The sequence below is a fragment of the Rhinolophus hipposideros genome (assembly GCF_964194185.1).
Source record: "Rhinolophus hipposideros genome assembly, chromosome: 5".
NCBI classification, from domain to species: Eukaryota; Metazoa; Chordata; class Mammalia; order Chiroptera; family Rhinolophidae; genus Rhinolophus; species Rhinolophus hipposideros.
In genome coordinates this window covers 50,666,021-50,686,202 of record NC_138051.1, presented here as the reverse complement: position 1 = coordinate 50,686,202, position 20,182 = coordinate 50,666,021, and the positions used below count along the sequence as shown (strand labels likewise).

At 41.7% G+C, this 20,182-nt stretch overlaps 1 protein-coding gene across 2 annotated transcripts in view; it reads right to left on the bottom strand.

Moving 5' to 3' along the window:
- MYZAP (myocardial zonula adherens protein) overlaps positions 1-20,182 on the bottom strand; it is an 88,862-nt gene that overhangs the window by 50,516 nt on the left and 18,164 nt on the right. For both annotated transcript variants that reach the window (XM_081049405.1, XM_081049406.1), the window contains exons 3-6: positions 12,680-12,835; positions 9,484-9,576; positions 6,010-6,123; positions 2,478-2,630 (exon numbers count right to left, since the gene is read on the bottom strand). In XM_081049405.1, the coding sequence (XP_080905531.1) occupies positions 2,478-2,630; positions 6,010-6,123; positions 9,484-9,576; positions 12,680-12,835 (516 nt within the window). The remainder of the gene's footprint in view (positions 1-2,477; positions 2,631-6,009; positions 6,124-9,483; positions 9,577-12,679; positions 12,836-20,182) is intronic.

Below are 20,182 nucleotides of genomic sequence, written 5' to 3'. Positions count from 1 at the left end.
TAAGAAAGTGACAGGAGAAAATATTCGCAAATCACATATCTAATAACTTGTACCCAGACTATATAAAGAATTTTTATAACTTGATAATAAAATATAAATAACCCAATTAAAACATGGGCAAAAGATCTGATAGACACCCCAAGGAAGATATACAAATGACCTATAAGCACAAGAAATGATGCTCAATGTCATTCATTACCAGGGAAATGCAAATCCATAATGAGTTACCACTTCACATTCACTATGATGGTTATCATCAGTAAGAAGTAACAAGTGTTGGTGAGAATGTGGAGAAATCCGAATCCTCTTATACTGCTGGTGGAAATGTAAAACAGTGCCAGCATATCTCTAGATTACGTTTCATATTGTTTGACTTCCCCTCCACCCCTCTATGTGCATACATTACTTGGAAAAATACTTTATGTCAGGAAATCAGGGCAGCCTTTGGAGAGAAGTCCACATGGAGTTGAAGCTGTCCCATTGGTTGCACGGGCCAGTCAATCACTAGGAAAGACTTAAGCTCATATAAGAAATCTGGACTCTTCCTTTCCATCCCTTTATGCTTTCCCAAATGTTGCATTTGGAAACATTCCCACCTGGTTTGGGCAACACTAAGCTGGGGACTCCTGGGGGCGTGGGCAGACCCAGTTGGGAAACAACAAAAAGTCAGCAGAATTGTGGGTGAGTCGGGCTGAGGATGGAGGTGGCTGGTATTTCCTTTCTGCCCAGGCCCTGTCCTTACCTGTAAACTTCATGCCATTGATTTTATGCTACAGGAGGTTTGTTTGTGTCCCTTCCTTCCAGCTTATTGCTTGTTAAAGCTGAGTCTGCTGGATATATAACTCTGGATAAGTCAGGTGTACTCCACCCTGAATAGGTTACATGGTGCTTACTTCAAAGATGCCCTCTAATTCTCCCTTCTCATCACTGGGCAAGTTCTGCTACCAAGAAGCCACAAAAGGGAAAATCCTGAACAGAGATTATCATCAGCTGAGAGAGACCCAGTCCATCCTGCATTGTGTTTCCACTGCAAACACGGACTTCTAGAAAGGGCTCTGTGCCTCGAGTCCTGTTCACTCTGCATCCAGGTCATGTGAAACACTCAGAGTCCCATAACTTTCTATTTTTTTTTTTTTTTTTTTTTGGCAGGAGGATGGGGAGTAAAGTAAAGCATTAGTCTCTAAAATAGGCAACTGTAAGCTGGATTTTGAGGCTTGGTATCCATGGAAGCAGCCAGACTGCCAAACTGCCTAATGATGTCCCCAGATGCCTGATGTCACATCACCTCTGGAACAAAGGAGACTATCCAGGACAGACATATACAGTAGACACTCAATACATGATTGTGGAGTGAACGACAGGATAACGATCTTACGCTGAGGAAAAGACTTAAAAGAGTAACTTCAGACTTTTTCAGCTATACTCTTCTTTTTTTCAAAGTAATTTTCACTCAGAAATACAATATATGAAACAGTAAAGAAAGAGCTGCCCTGTTTGAGGCAAACACAAAGAGGAGCTGATTACTCTAGAGCTCTCTGGTCCCCCCTTCCCACAAGCACAGCAGGTGCTTGTGTTTCGCGAGTGGACTGTGGCACCACCCCATGGCAGCAATCGTAGAGACTAAGTGGTACAGTGTGGCAGCCCCGCCTCCCATTTGAGGCAGCCCGCAGGGAGGGGGACCACATGTCCCAGTCTGTTCCCCTAACTAAATTCTTAATAGCACCACCATTCACGCCCTAATATATTCCACTTTGAACAATAAGTTACCTGGATGCACTACCCATAAGGCACTCCGCTCTAGGATAGCCTGAGGCTACACTGAACACAATTTGAAAACCACAGGCTTAAATACAGACAAATTAATTCAGTAAATAATTTGTTGAGTGCCGTATATGAGCTATCTTTGGGTCTGCTCCTGCCACTGGGGAAAAAAATCTATCTATGTTTCAAATTTTGGAGGAGCATTCACACTTCTGCTCCACAGAAGCCCAGCAGTGAAATAAGCATAGCCTGGTGGGCAAGAGGGACATCGCCCAGAGTCCTTGGTCACCCATCGATTTTCTTTCTGTGTGCGCTTCAGCTCTTTACTGTCAAACCAGACAGAAGGGCCTTGGGCCTCAGCGCAAATCTACACTGTGAAGCTGCTGACGTCCCAGGCATGTGGGCACCCCAAGTGCCTCTCAGGTTATAACGGCGGTGCCACGATGACCGTCTCAGCAGCTCCTGAGGCCACTGGGGCCAAGGAACGAGTGACCAGGGCGAGTGCCCCAGATATGGGGCTCCTCCCAATCTGAACTGACTGTTGTGAACACAGAAACCTCCTCAGTGCCAACCCTGTGCAGTTGGCCACAAAAGGGTGAGAAAATTCAGTGAAGAAGAGAAAAGAGACAAGAAATGGGAGAGCTAAAGATGGGAGGAGAGAAAGGAGAAGGAAAGAAGAAAAAGGTTAATAGGAAATCTGCGCTCCCATACTTTACCTTCATTTTCAGCAGCTGGTTTTCAACTTGTGCTACCTCTAACTGCCTCTGCTTTTCCCGCAGCTTATCCATGGATGCTTCGTATGTCTGCTGCAAATTTCTGATTTGATCCCTAATGTTGCTATTTTCCAAAGTTACATCCACGAGCGTTTTCTAGTGGGATGAAAATAAAAACAAATCCAGGTCTAGTGGTATGAGAAAACATGGCCAGAGTTATCAACAGGGATATCCCTTTGTCATTAACCATCGAGGTAGATGCCAGGCCCCAGGAGCTACAAACCTGGGACCCACTGAGTGCCCCACAGTGGTCAAGATGTCTGCTGCCCTGGAGCTGGGTGGGCCAGCTCCCCTGTAACACCCCACAGCTGCTGCCAATCCTACCTGCCACTGCTTAGGATGGATGGAAATGGATTAAAATGGAGTCTTGCCAAAGAAAAGTGCTCATTATACTTTGGTGTTTCACATGGGGAAAAAAAATGGGTTTGAAAACAGTCATTGTAGAACAATCTCATTTTGAAAAAAAAATGTATAGACATTTGTTCAAATGTATTAAGATGGAGAAAATTTAAAAAGGCTAGGAAGAAATTCACCAAAATCGAAATCAGTTTTCCCTATGTGATAGGATTATGGATGACGTTTAGTTTCCCTCTTTGAGTTTTCTATATTTTCCAGATACCCCAATGAAATCGGAAAACAAAATGTGTGTTTTGTAGAATGGAGACATTTTTCTTTTTTTCTTACAGGGGCTGTCACTGCTATGCTCCTAGACTGTCACCGCTGTGCTCCTAGACTGTCACCGCTGTGCTCCTAGACTGCCACCGCTGTGCTCCTAGACTGCCACCGCTGTGCTCCGAGACTGTCACCACTGTGCTCCTAGACTGTCACCGCTGTGCTCCTAGACTGTCACCGCTGTGCTCCTAGACTGCCACCGCTGTGCTCCTAGACTGTCACCGCTGTGCTCCTAGACTGCCACCGCTGTGCTCCGAGACTGTCACCGCTGTGCTCCTAGACTGCCACCGCTGTGCTCCAAGACTGTCACCACTGTGCTCCTAGACTATCACCGCTGTGCTCCGAGACTGTCACTGCTGTGCTCCTAGTCTGTCACCACTGTGCTCCTAGACTGCCTGCCAGGACAGCAACACCGAGGCTGAGTTTCCTGTAATACCTGGAAATACTTCACCTCCCTCCCTCAGGCAGAGAAGGGTGGTGAGGAAGGAGTACCAGGAACAGAGTTTGGTGACTCAGGTAAGTGCCTGACAAGTGTCAAAAGCCTGGTGACTATTGCTCCAAGCCACCCACTGCAGCAAAAATGTTTAAATTAGTATTGTTGCTACTTAATGCTTCGGGTTCTGTTTCGTGAACTCTCCTTACAGAGAAATGGCTTCCAGAACACAGAATTCCTACCACTGGAAACTGGGTTCTGAGCTCCTCTGTCACCTCCCCAAGTCATTTACAACTTTAAATCATAAGATTTGGAAACTCTGGTGTTGGACACACGTTCTCACATCCTTGTTCTCTTGGTCGATGATCTTTTCTGAAGCTTCCTCAACTCTTTAGCCTCCACTTTGGAAAAGAGGCCACATTCCTTAACCTATTTGAACCAGAGAAAGGATTTTCGATGGTGGTAAATCAGGAAGCCATTTAGAAGCAGGGAAACACAAAACACTGCAGCTGGAAGTGGAGGTAGAAACCACGTCGCTCAAGCACCCCGTCTCCAAGCCCCACTGGCTTTACAAACACTGCTCTTGTGCTCATGAACCTATGTCTGGACTAAGAGGCCAGGATTCTAGCGCTGGCTCTGCCGCTAGCTAGACACCGCGTTCAAGTCATTTCCCTCTGTTGGCCTCGGTTTGTTTATCCACAAAACAAGGGGATTGGAGATCATTTCAACAGTTCTTTCCAGCTCTGACATTCTTTGAAATTGAACCCAGAGTCTGGTCTTACTGTCAATAATAATGAAATGGAAGAGGTTGGGGCCTTGTAGAAATAAGAAGCCGTCTATCTTCAGATTCATTTGAGTTTCCTGGCTGTGAGATGGTACCTTTTCTTTCTCCATTTTTTCCCTCCTTTTTTTTTTCTTCTCCTTCTTCCTTCCATTTCTCTTCTCGTTCTTTTCAACAATGGTTTTTAATCTTTTCATTACAAGGCTCCTTTGTGTACCCTGGACTAAGAGACTGGACCATAACTAGGAATCAGTCTGGGTACCTGGGTTATGGTTGACCCTGTTCTAACACCTGACCTCTGAAGTAAATGTCTAGAGTGTCAGTGGGATGGCAAATCAGAAAGATAAGGGGAAAGAAAACCCAGAAACTTAGTGCAGATACCAACCAGGTGTGAACTCTGGTGAGGTACATCATTTCCTGGTTGACCAGGAGCAAGAAGTCTAGCAGTGGTGAAAAGGGAACCTTCGTGAGCCCCCTTGATGGCAGGAGTCAGGGAAAACGAAGGCTACTGAATAAACCAGACCCAAAGTAGGGCTTGGCCCAAGGCCCGGGGAAAACTGGTAAGCAGGAAAAGGGTGGGACACAGAGGCCCCACCAGAAATGGGCCTCCGAGACAAATCCAAACAAGGGGCCCACCCAGGCCCACTGTGGGACGGTGGCCTAGCTTTGTTTGTGGCACTGCTGCCACAACAGTTATTATTAGAGAATACTGGGTTCTAGGGGAAGTGGATAATCCCAGCATGAAAATTTGTTTGCTTATGTGATAAATTATTTATATAGAGCCAGAAAGGATATGAAATAGCTTGTGGAACTTTTAAAAAGGAGGGTAAAAAGATAAGAGCCAAATAAAGTTGGAGCTGGGGCTTGCATATTAGGAAACTAAAGACAAAGGACGCTGTTTCAGGTGAATATAATGCTTTGCTTTGAATATTTTCAAGTTAATTTGCTTGAACATTTGCAAGTTCATTTTCTTGTCAGATTGGGGGCTCAGCTGGGAGAGTAACCATGGGTAGCATCTAAGAGGTCAACTTCTGGCAAATCAGATTAACCAAGAGAGCAAGTCCCCCTGAAGCAGGCTGACAACACACATGTGCACACAGGTAGGCTCCTGCAGCTTTCTGCTTCCCTGTCTGGTACCCCAAGAGGTTCTTTAAAATGCACCTGATTTCTTTCAATGCAAAATAATTTCTACACTAGGAAAAAGTGCTTAACAGCCTTTGGGAGTTACCAGCCATGAATGAATACAGATTGCCTTTGGTTAAGTTTGGATTTTCTGTGATTGGGTGGAACTTCCTGTAACACAGGGGCTACTGGGAGGGGGGTTGCTAGGCTGTTGTAGGCACTGACACTTAAGACCACTTGGGCATCTAGTGCTGCAGGTGACATCTCTAGCATGGAACTCAGGATCTAAACCTTCATTTCAATGGGGGCAAAAACAACTGCCATGCAAAGGTTTCGAGTCTCAACTTGGAAGCACTTCCTTTGACGTCCTCCACAGCCTGCACTGGGGCTACTCTTAAAAGGATTCTGAGTACTGAGCTGAGGACATTCCGTGAGGGCACCCCATGTAACAGGAAGCAGAAGAATACCTGTAGGTCAATGGAGTCCGATGCCAAAGCTGAGTTCATGGCATTAAAACTGTCCAGGGCTGATGACTGTGTCTGGATGTGATTCTCTAGATAGTTCTGCTGGGCCTGTGAAACCTGGATAGATTGAGGAAACAGTTACACAAAACCAATCCACACATACCCACGGTAATCTCTGTTTAGGCTGAAACTTTCTCCTGAGAGAACCCATCCACTTCAACGATATTTCTAGTACAGCTTTAGATTAAAAAGTCAATATCTAAATGATTTCCACCCCGAGAGTGGAAAGACAAGAATACTTTTCCTTTGGATAGTATTTACACATTCACCCACCAGGCTTTTCTTAGTCCTCACAAGAACACTCCGTGGCAGACAGACAGTCCCCTTTACAGGGAGGAAACAGTATCAGAGAAGTATCAGTACACAAAGAACTTAGAAGTGGCACCACTAGAACTAGAACCTAGTTGGACTATCTTCTTGCGCCCTGGCTCGTTCTACTCAACACAGAAAGAATATACTTTGGGCACCCCCAATTCTCAGGAGTGATTTTTGCAGCTGCTGCTGTTGTGTTGTCTTTGTTGGGTGTGTGTGTTTGACACGTTTGAGAGAGTTCATTAGAGGCCAGTCTTAAGCTAGAGAGAGGTCTAGCTGGATAGAGAGAGGCAGGGAGGCAGCAGAGCTAGAGGAAGGGTTCTGGGAAAGCTCAAAGCTGGACCCCTGTAAGAGCCACAGAAAGCAGCCAGTTGTGACAATGCACCCTGCAAATGGGAGAGACAGTTGAAACAGCAGGCCAGGACCAGAGCAGGTGGCATGTTCTCATGCAGGGGAGTGTTCATATAGCAGTAATTTAGCAATCAGTCTGGCTGCAGTATGGGTGTGGCCTGGAGGAGAAGGAGGCTGTAGGCAGAGATGGACCTCCTGTGACAGTTTGACACGAGAAAACAAAGGTGTGAAGAGACTTGTTTATGCATCTCTTGCAAATCCAATCCTTGGGCATTAATTATAGTTGTTAGTGTCTATCAGTGGATAGCAGAGTGAATTTCCATTTGTAGGTGAGAATTTCACAAATCTCTTTCTCCATGCCAGTGAGAATGGGCAAGGTGGATATGTTTACAAACCCTTGCCCCTATAATCAAGACAGTAGGTCTTACTTAAGCAGATAATTTCACAGCCAAGACATAAAGTAAACTCTAATGCATGACTGTGGTAACTGTGCTTCTTTCCTGTAATTATTAACTTTTATTGAGCGTATGTCATATATATGGACTTTTTTTCTTCGAGATTTATATCACAAATATTAAGAAAAAAATTTTTATCACAAGCATTAGCTTGGTTAAATCAGAGGAAGGTTGTTGTTTTCCTTAAATTTTTGAGTAGGTAATACATTCACATAGTTCAAATATTTAAAACATATAAAAGGTATACACTAAAATAAATCTCCCTTTCACCCATCCCATCTGCTCAGTTACTGCCATGCCCACTCTGTCCCTCAATTAAGAATCATTATTAATTACTTTCTTGAGTATCCTACTAGCAACTTTTTGTGTATACATGAAACAATCTAGATATATGTATTCTCCCCTCCTGTATTATATAAGTGGTAGCACATTACGTTTTCTTTCATCTTGCTTTTTCACCATCTATTCTATGTCTGCAATCTTTCCATATCTCCTTTTGAAAGCTTATCACTGTTTTCATTCTTTTTTTACAACTCTATTTATTCTATTGTAGAGATTATAATTTATTTTAATTTCCCCTTCTTAATGGACATTTAGGTTTCCAATCATTTTACTATTACAAATAATGCTGCAATAATTAAGTTCATAGATCTGTCTTTTCACATATGTGAGAGTTTATCTATACATTCTTCGAAATAGAATTGCTGGGTCCAAGGATATAGGTATCTGTAGTTTGGGTAGATAATGACAAATTGCCCTCCCCAAGAGTATTACAAATGTACATCCCACCAGCCAGCTGCCTGTTTCTCTAGTGTCTTGTCTCATCTGTGCAGCTTTGCCAGTCTACTGAAGCTAAAAATGACATCTCAGGATTGTTTCAATCTGAATTTCTCTTAGTGAGAGTGAGGCAGAGCATCTGATCACACAGTTATGAGCTTTTCATCTTCCCTTTACTATCAATGATCTATAACAAATATTTTGCCTACTTTTACGAGTTGTGGCCTTTTTCTTCTTGATTCCTGGGCACTCTTTAAATACTCAGAAAATTAGCTTGTTATCTGAGATATGAAGGGCAAATAATTTTTCTAAGTTTGTCACTTGACTTTGACTTTGGTGTTTTTGACAGCACAAGTTTTTCATTTTCATGTGGTCAGAGTGATCAACCTTTTCTTTTGTGGTTTTGGGATTGCATGTCATAGTGGAAAAAGGCTTTTTTCACCTCAAAAGCACAAAAGAATTCACACACATTCTCTCATGGCAATTTTGAGTTTCATTTTCAGTATTTAAGTCTTTGATCTGTTTAGAGTTTATCCAGCCGTAAATCTGTCCCAATAGCATATAAGTTGTCCCAATAGCATATATTGACGGTCCATTTTCCTCCCTTTATATAAGACGCCACATTTGTCATACATTGGCGTGCATTTCTCGCTTTGTTTCATTGCTGTCTGTTTATTTATATGCTAATACTATACTGTTTTAATCTCTAAAACTTTTTCAGTTTCTTGTGATAGTAACAGAGTTAGTCTCCCTCGCTGCTTTTTCCCCCCAGAATTCCCCCAACTTCACATTTATTTTCCATAAACCTTGAAATCACCTAGTCCAATTGTAGGAAAACAACATAAAATAAAAATCCGTTGGTGTTTTTGGGTTACATCAAATTTGCATATTAACTTGATAGCACTGACGTCTTATGTTGAACCTTCCTTTCCAAGCACATGGTATGTCTTTCCACTTGTTACAGTTTGTTCCTAGATATTTGGTCATGTTTTTTGTTGCTTTTGTTTCTTCTAATTGGTTGGTTTCGTATATTGAAACCTCTTTGTTTACATCTATTAATTTTTTATCCTACTGCCTTACAGAATTCTTTTATTGTGCACAGTAGGTTTTTTCTTTCATTGGTTCATGGGCTTTCTGGTATATAATCTTATTCTTTAAAAATAGTGATCATTTTACATCTACCTGTCCAGTTATTATACCTCTAAATTTATTTCTCATATTTAATTTCATTGGTTAGTATCTCAGACACAATGTTAAATAATAATGGTGCTAGCCAGCTTCCTTGTCTTGTTCCTGACTTCGGAGAGAATGCTTTGACTATAAGGAAAAGTATTCTTGCCATAAAAATTCCTTTCAATAATAAACTTTATTCTGTGATAAAATTCCCTAAGTTCATTTAAAATATGATTCCATTCATAAAGAACATCATAAACTCAAATATCTTCAGATACTAGCCACTGAGAGGGAGTTCTAAGCTCTACCCATCCCTCCAGATCTCCAAGTCACTGAAATATTAACTTACTGACAATTCCTGGGTGATCTGTCGAAACTTCTGTCTCATTTCGTCATAGTCTCCATACATTCGCTTCCTTACTTTTTCCAAAGTGGCTCTCACCTGTAGCCCACAAAGATGCTAGTTAGAGATCAAGCTGTAACATTTTCATGCAAGATTTCCAAAACTTTTAAGAATCTCTAATGAGAAAAAGGCCCCATAGAGAACCAATCTTAGGAACAGGACAAATTGGGGAATTAAGGGATAAGATCACTCCTGATATCTAGTTAGAAACCAATGGAATTATCTTAATAATAATAATAATAATAATAAACATATTATGAGTATACATAATTATAATTATTAATAAATATTAATTATCCAAATAATAAACCCTGGGGAGAAAATGTCTTGTTGAAATTCACCCATCACCTTCAAACTATATTTGGGCAAAGTTTGCCCCTTTTCCTATCACACATTTTTACAAGTAGAAAAATTTTAAAAAGTTGACTGCGAACACGAAGCTAAGAGGACTAGGAAACCAAAAAGCAAAGGCAACCTCTAATTTTCCCTATCTCTGCTTTGACTGTCAAAGAGCAATTAAATGTCTGGGAATTGCTCTAGTAATGCAGGGAAGTATAAGCCCTGGACAGCTCATAAATCTGCAAGTCAGTTCCACAATAACCACCAATAATAACAAGGCACTAAATATAACAAAAGTCAAGGTGATCCCCAAAACACCTTTACAAAAACACTATTTAAGATTTTTTACGGTAGCACTTCCATAGGAGTAATGCGGCCTTGAAATTTTTTTTTAATCAAAACAAACAAAAAAAAAACCTACAAACAGCCCCTGTCTCCTCCCTTCTTTTGGTGCCCCAAGATGGACAAAAGCTCAGGGACCCTCAGCTTATACAGGAAGCCTCCTCATGGGAGCCCCATCCAGAGAAGCTCCGGAACTCTAGGAAGGGCTCAAAGGCAGCCGCTTGGTTAGAATGACTACAGGCGTGCAGCGCACAGCATGGAGGGACTTAGTCCTGAAGCTGTATTTGCCGAGTTAGCACGTTTTAAATTGGACTACGTGTTTATTTGGGGGTGGGGCTGGATATTGGTGGAGATTTCAGGGCAGGAGGGCAAGTTAAGACCCCAAGCCTTCCTCAGATGAATTCTAATAATAGAGTCTACTTTCTTGCCATTAACTACAAACATTTTGGGAAAACGAGGCCAAAAGCACAACTTTTCATTCTAGGCAGGCAGAATGGCTTTCATCCATAGCTCCGAGTTGGTTCTTGTGCTGCTCACCAGAGGGAAGTAGGTAGGATCTCAAGCTGGGTGGCAAATATTGCAGGAAGCCAGCTGGGCCAGAGAGTGAGAGAGGACAAACAAGTCCATAAACATGTATAGGAATGAACAGACCAAGGATAGATTTGAAGCCAGCTACAGAAGGTGGGACCTGGAAATTAATTTTAAGTTGCAGAGCACAGTGGACCTTGGCAATTCCTGTCAGAACCACCCCTGTGACGTGGGCTCATGTCATCCTGGTTTATGATCAGGCTGAACCTGCTGTCTTTGTCTTGGGCGATGCGCAACTCTTCATTCTGCTTAGAAGCTTTACCTCTGAAGCACTGCCATGTTATCTGGGGCATTTAAATGAGGAAGGACTAAGTATTTCCATGAAAGAAATACAGGAGACTAGGAATGTTCAGGCTGTTCCTATATAAGAAATATAGGAATGAGATACTCTAAATGGTTAAAAATTATATTTTGGGGGTCGGATGACTAGGGACTTGAGGCTGGTGGTTGTCACACATATCCTGTGTGTTTGTGTATATGTGGAAATTTTTTGGCTTTTCTTCATTTTCTCTGTTAAGCATTTATTATTATTTTTAATCAAAACAAGGTTTTTTATTCTTATAATTATACAAGTACCAAAAACTTTCAAGACACATTAAAGAAGGTGATAGTCAATAAGAGCTATTCTTTCAAAAACCCACACAAAAGTTGACATAACTTTGTGATTTATCTGCAACCCACCAAGTAAAATGGGGTACACAGAGCTGCAGGTTTTGACTTTAGGGGTCCCCACAATCTACGCATGAGAAAACTGAAACCCAGAGACAGTTTCAGTGTCAGAGAAACTCATTTTCTCCCTATGTAATCATGCTAACTTGGTCAACAGATGCATTTGTCAATCTACAGAGACCAAAGAACCCAAAAGGAATGGAGACAGATACAGAGAGAGAGAGAGAGAGAGAGAGAGAGAGAGAGAGAGAGAGAGAGAGAGAGAGAGAGAGACAAAAAGAAATAAAAAAAATTAGAAAGAAATGCTCCACAATGCTAAGAACTGCTCTAGTTGAATGGTGGAATTACGGGTGATTTTGTTTTCTTCTCCATACATTTTTGTATTTTTCCAAATTTTCTCAAAAGAACATGAGTTAAAAAGACAAGAAGTATGATATTAAATACACAGAAATGACATTGATTGGTCTAGGGTGAACAATGTCTATTGTGGTTGTCTTTGCAGCATCTGTTTCAACCCGAATGATTGGTCTGAACCAGCCACAACCATCCCATTCCCCTTGCCAATGACGGATTTGGGAGTGGGCATGTGATCCACTCCTGGCCAACGAGACATAAGGAGAAGCCTAAGAGAGTGCCTCTAAAAAGAAATCAGAGAAGAGTGGTCTCTTTTCTTCTGCCAGACACTGTCATATTTTGAGACGATGCCATGAGTCTGAGGCTGAAGGAGGAAACAAACAAGGGACACTCAGAGAAATAGACCGGAGCCAAGATGTGTCATGCCTGGAACCCACTTACCTCTAGACTTATTCCCACTTGAGACAAGTTTCCTTTTTGAGTTGGCTCCAGCCAAAAGCATCCAAATGTATGCATTTAATGCATGTCCAAACTCATGCATTAGGAGTATCCAACATAACAAACAAAACTACTTAAGAGCCACCATATCATACATGGAAGAAGAAAGTCATTGGTTTCCTGAGTAGCCCTACTTAGTAACATCCAGAAGTTCACTCTACACCTCACTGCAGAATTACATCTGTACTTTTAACACTACCATAAAGACATGTAGAAACATTTCCATCCAAAATGATAACACCAAGAATTCTTCCCAAACGCCTTGTTACGGTCACAGCAATGCTTTCAACTCCACCCTCCTACGTGCTACGGAAAGCATATAAACCAGAAAAAAAATCCTTCAATGACTCACATCTTTGATGTAGTTCATCTCTTCTTTTAGCTGATTGGTAGACCACCCATACACCACCATTTCTTTCTGCTGATTTTGATCTGATCTTCGCACCACTCCGTAGACAACACCCTGAGGGAGTTTCCTGGTTGGTTCTCCATTGCTTGGGTCAGGATACTAAAAGAGGGTAGAAAATAGAGAAAAGAACAATGACTCTTTAGGCCTCATGAAAACAGCTATAACTGGCCCACTGTATATGGTTATGCAGGTTATGCCAGCACTGGAGAACCTGGAAGCCGGGAGAGAGACTGGCAGAAATCCAGCCCAGTCTCTGCTCACCATGTCACACCTGGCATGGGCAAGCCTGCTTTTATCCTGGAAGAAGAGCACCTTTTTCTAATTTCTACCAAGGCTCTCTCCACCCACCTAACAGTGCATCTGCAGGGCCCCATCTTCCCAGAGGGGCACCTTCTTCTAATTCTCACAAAGGTGCCACATACACTCATGTTGTCCCCAATAACAAGAGTGTCTGAACTCTGACATTCTTAGTAATGCTGTTTTTCCCCTTATACTAGTTCCTCTGTATGCCTTCTACCTTATCACTAAATATGTGGCCTGAAATGCATGATTCTGAGATACTCAGCGGGGAGAAGGGGAAATGTTGGCTGCCATCTGGCAGCCAGACTGTCCTCTCAGGAATGTCTGAGAAAAGGAGGTGGGGTGGGTATATAATGTTTTGTGACCATTCATGAAATATTTCTGAAAAACTAGGCAGAGGGGCATGACTTCACTCCAAAATAATCTTCCTACTCCTTAATTCCTTTAATTAAAGATTTGATCAGTGTTGAAATGCAAATACCCTTGGGAAGCAGTAACATGTCCGAGTCATAACATACCTTTCTAGAATGCAGGCTCAAGAAGCAGGAAAAAGGGGAATTAAGACTTACTGAGTACGTACTGTAAGCTAGAAACATTCCTTAGCATGTTTAATTATCACAGCCACTCTGTGATATAGTGACTATCCCCTCTACTTTATAGCTGAGAAAACTAAAGGTCAGAAAAGTTAACTTGCTTACGGTCACACATCTAGATGCAAACCCAATTCTGTCCGACATTGGGCACACCTCTTCACACTGTAGGCTTTGTTAGCTGTAGGCGGACAGAGTAGGAGCCTTCACACCATCCAAGGGAGGGGGCAAGGAAAAAATCAAGACCAGGGACTAATACTTTATAGATAAACTGGCCTATGCCCAATTTTCTCTGGAGCTAACACTGGTACTTCAACAATCACAGCACAGAAGCCTGAATTCCACAATGACTACTCTGCTTTCCCATTAGTTTTGTTTTTTTTTTTTTTTTTTTTTTTTTTTTATTAATTAATTTATTTATTAGTTTCAGGTGTACAAAACAAGGTAATACTTAGACGTTCATCATTTATATCCCTCATCATGGCATTGTACATCCCATTAGTTTTTAAAGCGCCTTTGCGTAAATTCTTGCCATGCACTCGCAAGATATTTTTGACATACAAAATTGTAATTTTCATTTTAAAAATCATTCATTGTGAAAGAATAATGAATACTTTATGATCTTATTCACTCAAAGTTTGTAAAAGCAAAGAAAAGTCTAGAAAGATACATGACAAATTATTAACAGTGATGAACTCTAAGGAGGGCACACCAGGGTGGGGCAGGGGTACTAGAGATCAGGGTAGCTTTCATTTTTTTCTTTATACCCTTTTGTATTTTTTTTTTTTTTTTGCAATGTGAGCTTTTTAAAAAAAAAAAAAAAGGTAAGAAAACAAAACATTCATGGCTCCCCCATGCTTCTGCATATATTTGGGGAGAAATGGGATATGAGGGGCTGTGACACTCTACGTTTGAGTCTGGAAAATGCTTCCACTTGAGTCTCTCACACTGGGGTCCCACAGGCACTGATGGAACTCTTGAAACTTGTACATAAATTGAGGTGAATGGGCTGTTCAATAACTCTCAGTGCAGTGACAAGCTGGGATTAGACCTCCCTGGTTTACGAGGCATATAATTAAGAAGAGGAAAAGCTCTAATGTAACTCCCCTTGTACCAGGAAACAAAAGCATGCTCTTCCAGTCACGAACTCCACCCAATTCCTGCAAAACAAGCTGATGACCACATAAGGCTTTGGTGACATGCATTTCTGCAAAGCAAAGGCTTTTGCGGGTGTTTTGGCTGGTAGGAAACCACTCAGATGGCCAGATACGGAGGACTCTGCCTCCCTGCCCATGGAGAAAAACACAAACAATGCCAAGGAGAGGTTCTGTGAAACACTGCTTTGGAGGTCATAAATCTAAAAGATATGCACATGGAAAGATATGGAAGATCCATTAAGTGAAAAATAGTAATTTCCATATCCCCAGTTTTTGTTTTAAAAAATGTGTTTGTATGTATATGACATTGAGAAAGATGGAATCCAAACCTTTAATGCCAGTTTCCTCAGTAAAATGGGATTTCATTTTTTCCTTTATACTCCTTTGTACTCTTTGAATTTTTTTGGACAAAAAGAAAAGGCATTATTTTTGAATTAATATTGTGATTTCAATTTTCAAAGAACTAAAACTAAAAGTTATTACAAAGTCAGGGTCTAAATGAAAGACTCACAGGGAAGGGCTCAGTTCAGGAGCAGGGCCACCAGCATGGGCCACCAGGGGGATTCCTGAGGGGGATTCCAAAACCTGAATCAGAATCAGTATGAGGAGGTATTAGACTGTGACAGGGAAAGAGAAGGAACATTTATGAAGAAAGTGAAAGAGAAAAATATTTGTTGTCTAGCCATTTTTATTATACAGTATTTTCTTTAATCCTCACAAAAGCCCTACTGTGTTAATATTAGTTCATCCAAGGTGGCAGCATTCAAGTGCCTTGCCATACGTCTTACCAAAAGTAAGCACTTTCCTTGACTACAATGCCTTTGAAATAGCTAAGAGTCAGGAGAGAAACTAGAAGTCACATCTCCATGTGGGAAGAGGTGGGCCCAGGATGGGGAGGCTCTCTTCCAGCATTCTGTGATCCATCTCCCCATTGGCTTCCTCACCACCCATTCCAGCCTCACCGCCTCCTTTCTGTTCTTTTATCAGCCAACCTTCCTCTTACTTCAGGGCATTTATACAGGCTATTCCTTCTGCCTGCTGTGCCCGCTGCTGGGCTGAAATGTCCCTCCCTCAAGGACATCTTCACTGGCCCTTCAGCCTGATTAGGCCTCCTCAGCACTCACTGCAACTATAATGAGTGTGACTAACAGTATCATTATACACGTAAGGCCTGTTCCCCTATCGCTTGGAAGTCTAGGGCCTTGTTTGTCTTCCTTTCCACCATAATCCCTTGCATCTAACAATGATTGACATGAAATGAGTTTCTCAATAAATATTTGCTGAATGAATAGGGAACTTTAGAAGTTGGATGAGGTTCTGGGGAATTACCCAGAATATGTAAACGGGGTCCCGCTGAAGGGAATACCCTTTGTTCCTCTTCAATGGAGGAATAGACTGCTGATGTTTTTGCCCTTATCATAAATTTGATGTCCAGAAAAGCTGCAAAGGAGCTGAGTCTACTCTCATTTTTACAAAATGTCAGTATGCTTTTGGTCAAAAACTGGAGAACACAGGAAAAAATAAAAAGAGCTGATACGTTTGCCAGTGTGTGGCTGAATTTTTCTCCACTCTTAGCCTTTAAAATATCTCCCTACAAGATAAATATTAACTTTTTAGGCGTGATAATAGCACTGTGATTATATTAAAAGATAGGCTATCATTTAGAGAAATGTGCTTAAATATTTATGACACCTGGATATAGGGTAGAGGAAGTAGCTGGGGTGTAGACAGGGCAGGACTGACCATGACTTAAGGGTTGCTGGGGCTAGGTGAAGGGTCAGTGATTACACACTTCAGTCTCTGTTTGTATATGTCTGTTTTCTCCATCATTAAGTTTTTTGAAACTTCTTTATAATGCTGTTTAGTATTTTAAAAAGTCAAATTCTAAAAAATGTACACTAGGCCTACTAAAAGCCTCCTGGGCATGAAACAATACAAGGCAAAATCACCCTGAAAACAAAAGCCCTAATAAATGCATGGGATAAAAAGAAACTTACTGCCAAAAATGAAAAAGGAAACAATCAACTGAAAGGCCATCCCAGAATCCCTACATGAAACGCAGCAGAATTAACAACAGGCCTAATGGGTAACACATAGAAAGAATCTCTCCATTATGTTCCCTGGGATGTACTCCCAGCTTAAAATTTACTTACAAGCTTATGCTATGGGTATTGTCCTTAAAGATATGTTTAGCGGTCAGTACCTTAGAAAGGAGAAACTACAGGAAAGTAACTCAGCCTAAATTCTTGACGTAAAGGCTTTAGTGATGTCAGTGATAGGTGACCATATTTTCCAAAACCTGAATCAGAATATACGATTTTTACAATGAGATAAGCTCGATAGAGGCAGAGACCGTATCTGCAATATCCACTGCTCTATTCCCCAATACTCAACGTCAATAGCTGTTTCGAAGGGAGGAAGAAAGCAGAGTATTTGGAATTGGGTCTATGCCAGAATATTTGGAGTGTTTGGTCACCCCAGACACTGATTTGTGCAAAGGAAGAAAGTCACTTGGTCAAGAAGGGTTCTCAGGGGATAAAGAACAGCAGAAACTCTGTTTAACATAAATCCGCTGACAGTGGTAGCCTGCCATAGCCAGCCCTCAGTCCCAGGGGCCAGGATGGGGGGCTGGTCACATATCCAGGCCGCCAATTGACTCAGATGGACCATAACATGAATTAAATGACTTGCAAACTAGAAGCAGAGTTATTTCCAAAACATTTTGCTTTGGACCTCCTCTTCCAGCCAGAGGGCAGCAGCTGACCCAGGGACGGCTGAGCACTAAGCCACTGGGCATCCTATCCATCTTGTGGGCACAAGACGTCATTTTCAGGAATGTGCCCTGACCTGTCCAACCTGTGTGTCCATCTCAGCAAATTACTGGTCCCCGGTCATTACCCACACTTGACATTGTTTTGCCTTCTCGTGACAAAAATGGATGTTACAGCTGAGCCTGAGGGGTCTTTGCACAGCCTGTTGGAGAACCAGGCAGAGGATGGGCAGCCCCTGGCTCCTCAGAGAAATGGAAACCTTTGATTTATCAAGATATTTGTTATTTCTGACAATCTCACAGACTGACTAGAGACCCCTTCCTAAATAAATTCCAAGCTGGAAGAAGACTGATCTCTTTGAATGCTTAAAGATGAGAGGTAAAAGAAAAACTTCTAGCCATACAGAAATCTCAGAGAGTGTAGTTCTGATGACAATATCCTGATAAGAGGTAACTGCTTAAAGATATTATTTTACAGCTTCTGACCGACAATAGGTGCTTAGGCCTAATAACCCCAGGGAAAAAGAGAATATCTGGGGGTGGAGGGGAATCAGGAACTTCTTTTCTGGAACCCAGTGGTACAGTACACACCTTAGATAACTTAAAATGTAAATACCTGCACAGACTTTCCCTGACAGGAGAAAGTGTGCAAGTTGATGTCCCAATGGCAACATGGCCCAGTCACAGAACTGAGTTGGAACTGCAAATCCCCTATGTACCAGCTGCATGGGCCTGAGCGACTTATTTACTTCACTGAGTTTCAGGGTCCTCAACAGTAAAAGGGGCATAATGCCACCAATTTCGGAAGGTTGTTCTAAGGAATACATGGAGTAATATACATAAAACACCCAGTATGCTGCTGGGCAGACTAGTAGATACTAATGGATATTATTAGTAGTAGCGTCTTTACATTTCTGAGTCTCTGGGTTCCTCCTAAAGTTTGCATGTTGGTCTGGATGCTTCTGTCTGTATGTCCACCTCTCTCTTCTTGGATCTTTTTTGCTGTTCCCCTCACAGTCATCAAATTTGCTCTGGGAATGAAATGCTCACCCCTCAAATGGCCTTGGTTTCTCTTCACCAGGAGAGACTCGTGGAGTCTCAGAAGATGATGGAAAAGAGTTCTATAGTCCAGGGGGTTTGCAAACCAGCCCCTTCTCAGTGTTTGATAAAGTTGTGGGACGGGGGTGCGGGGGCCTGCTAGGGCAACACACACAGTCCTGACCTATTTGAAATTAGAGCTACTGCACCTTTACTCTTTACTGGTAGCACTTCTACAGATAGATAGATAGATAGATAGATAGATAGATAGATAGATAGATAGATAGATAGATAGATAGATAGATTCGAATAAAGAACTTTGGACAGATGCTGGCTGTAGGCTAAAATTTCCATGTGCTAGAAGAGGAATCTGAGGCCCCTACAGATGCCCTGACTAGTCCAGCCACAACGGCAGTTGGTGAAGGAGCCAGCACTAGAGGGCAGGCCTCTTCCCGTCCTCTTCCTGGGGCCACTGTCTTTGAGAGGCACGTAGAGTCCTGTGGTGTCACTCAGGGCAGCCCCAGCCCATCTGAATCATGGCACCACACTCCCTCACCTGGCAACAGCAGCTGATGTCGTGTAAACAGTCACACCAAGACAGGAAATCAGCAAGCTTATTCATCCAGGGTTTTTAAGGGAAATGGGCACTATAAAACCCAAGGGCAAGGGCTTCCTCCTTTTCAACATTTTATTGGGCTATGAAAGTTCCCAACTTTTCATACATACACATATATCTGCTCTCCTTCGCTCAGAGTTCTTAAAGGTCTAGAGAGAAATAGTCTCTTTAAAAACACAGGTCACTATCACTGCACTGTACACCTGAAGCTGAAGTTGAATAATATTGTATGTCAACTATAATTTAATATATATATCTGTGTGATACAATATATATATATAATATATATATCACAGGATGTGGAGTACAGCGTAGGGAATAGAGTCAGTGGAACTGTAATAGACACATGTGATGTCAGAGGGGCAATAGATTGGGGGAGGGGGGTTATCACTTTGTGAGGGGTGAAATGTCTATTGCATTGTTTTGTACAGCTGAACCTAATAAAAAAACAAAAAAACAGGTCACTAAAGGACACTTACAACGGTGGTACATTACTAACTACTGCAAGTACTATCTGCTTCAAACTACTTTGTCAATTTGCAAAAGACTCCACCATCACATCAGTGGAGCTCAGACGACAGTCACTAAAATGCAACTATACAGTGAGACTCCAATTCAACACATAAATCTGTAATAGCTGGCATGGCTTCTGTCTGTTATTTCTCTATGTGGAAGTGTGTGTGTGTGTGTGTGTGTGTGTGTGTACGCATGTGTTTGTGTACTTAAGAATACATTGCATATAGATTTGGATAGAAATATGGACACATACATTCAAGAAGTTCTTTGAAATGATAGGAGTTTAATTTCAAAATCATCTACTACCAATTTTAATTTTAATGTTCAACAATTTTATAAACATTATAGTCTACATTTAACAATTTCTCAACATGAAATTTGTGCCTACAAACCAACAGCATCTCCTATCCCATATTACTACTGATTTTTAATAGAAAAAAAATATCTGAGCTGTTAATA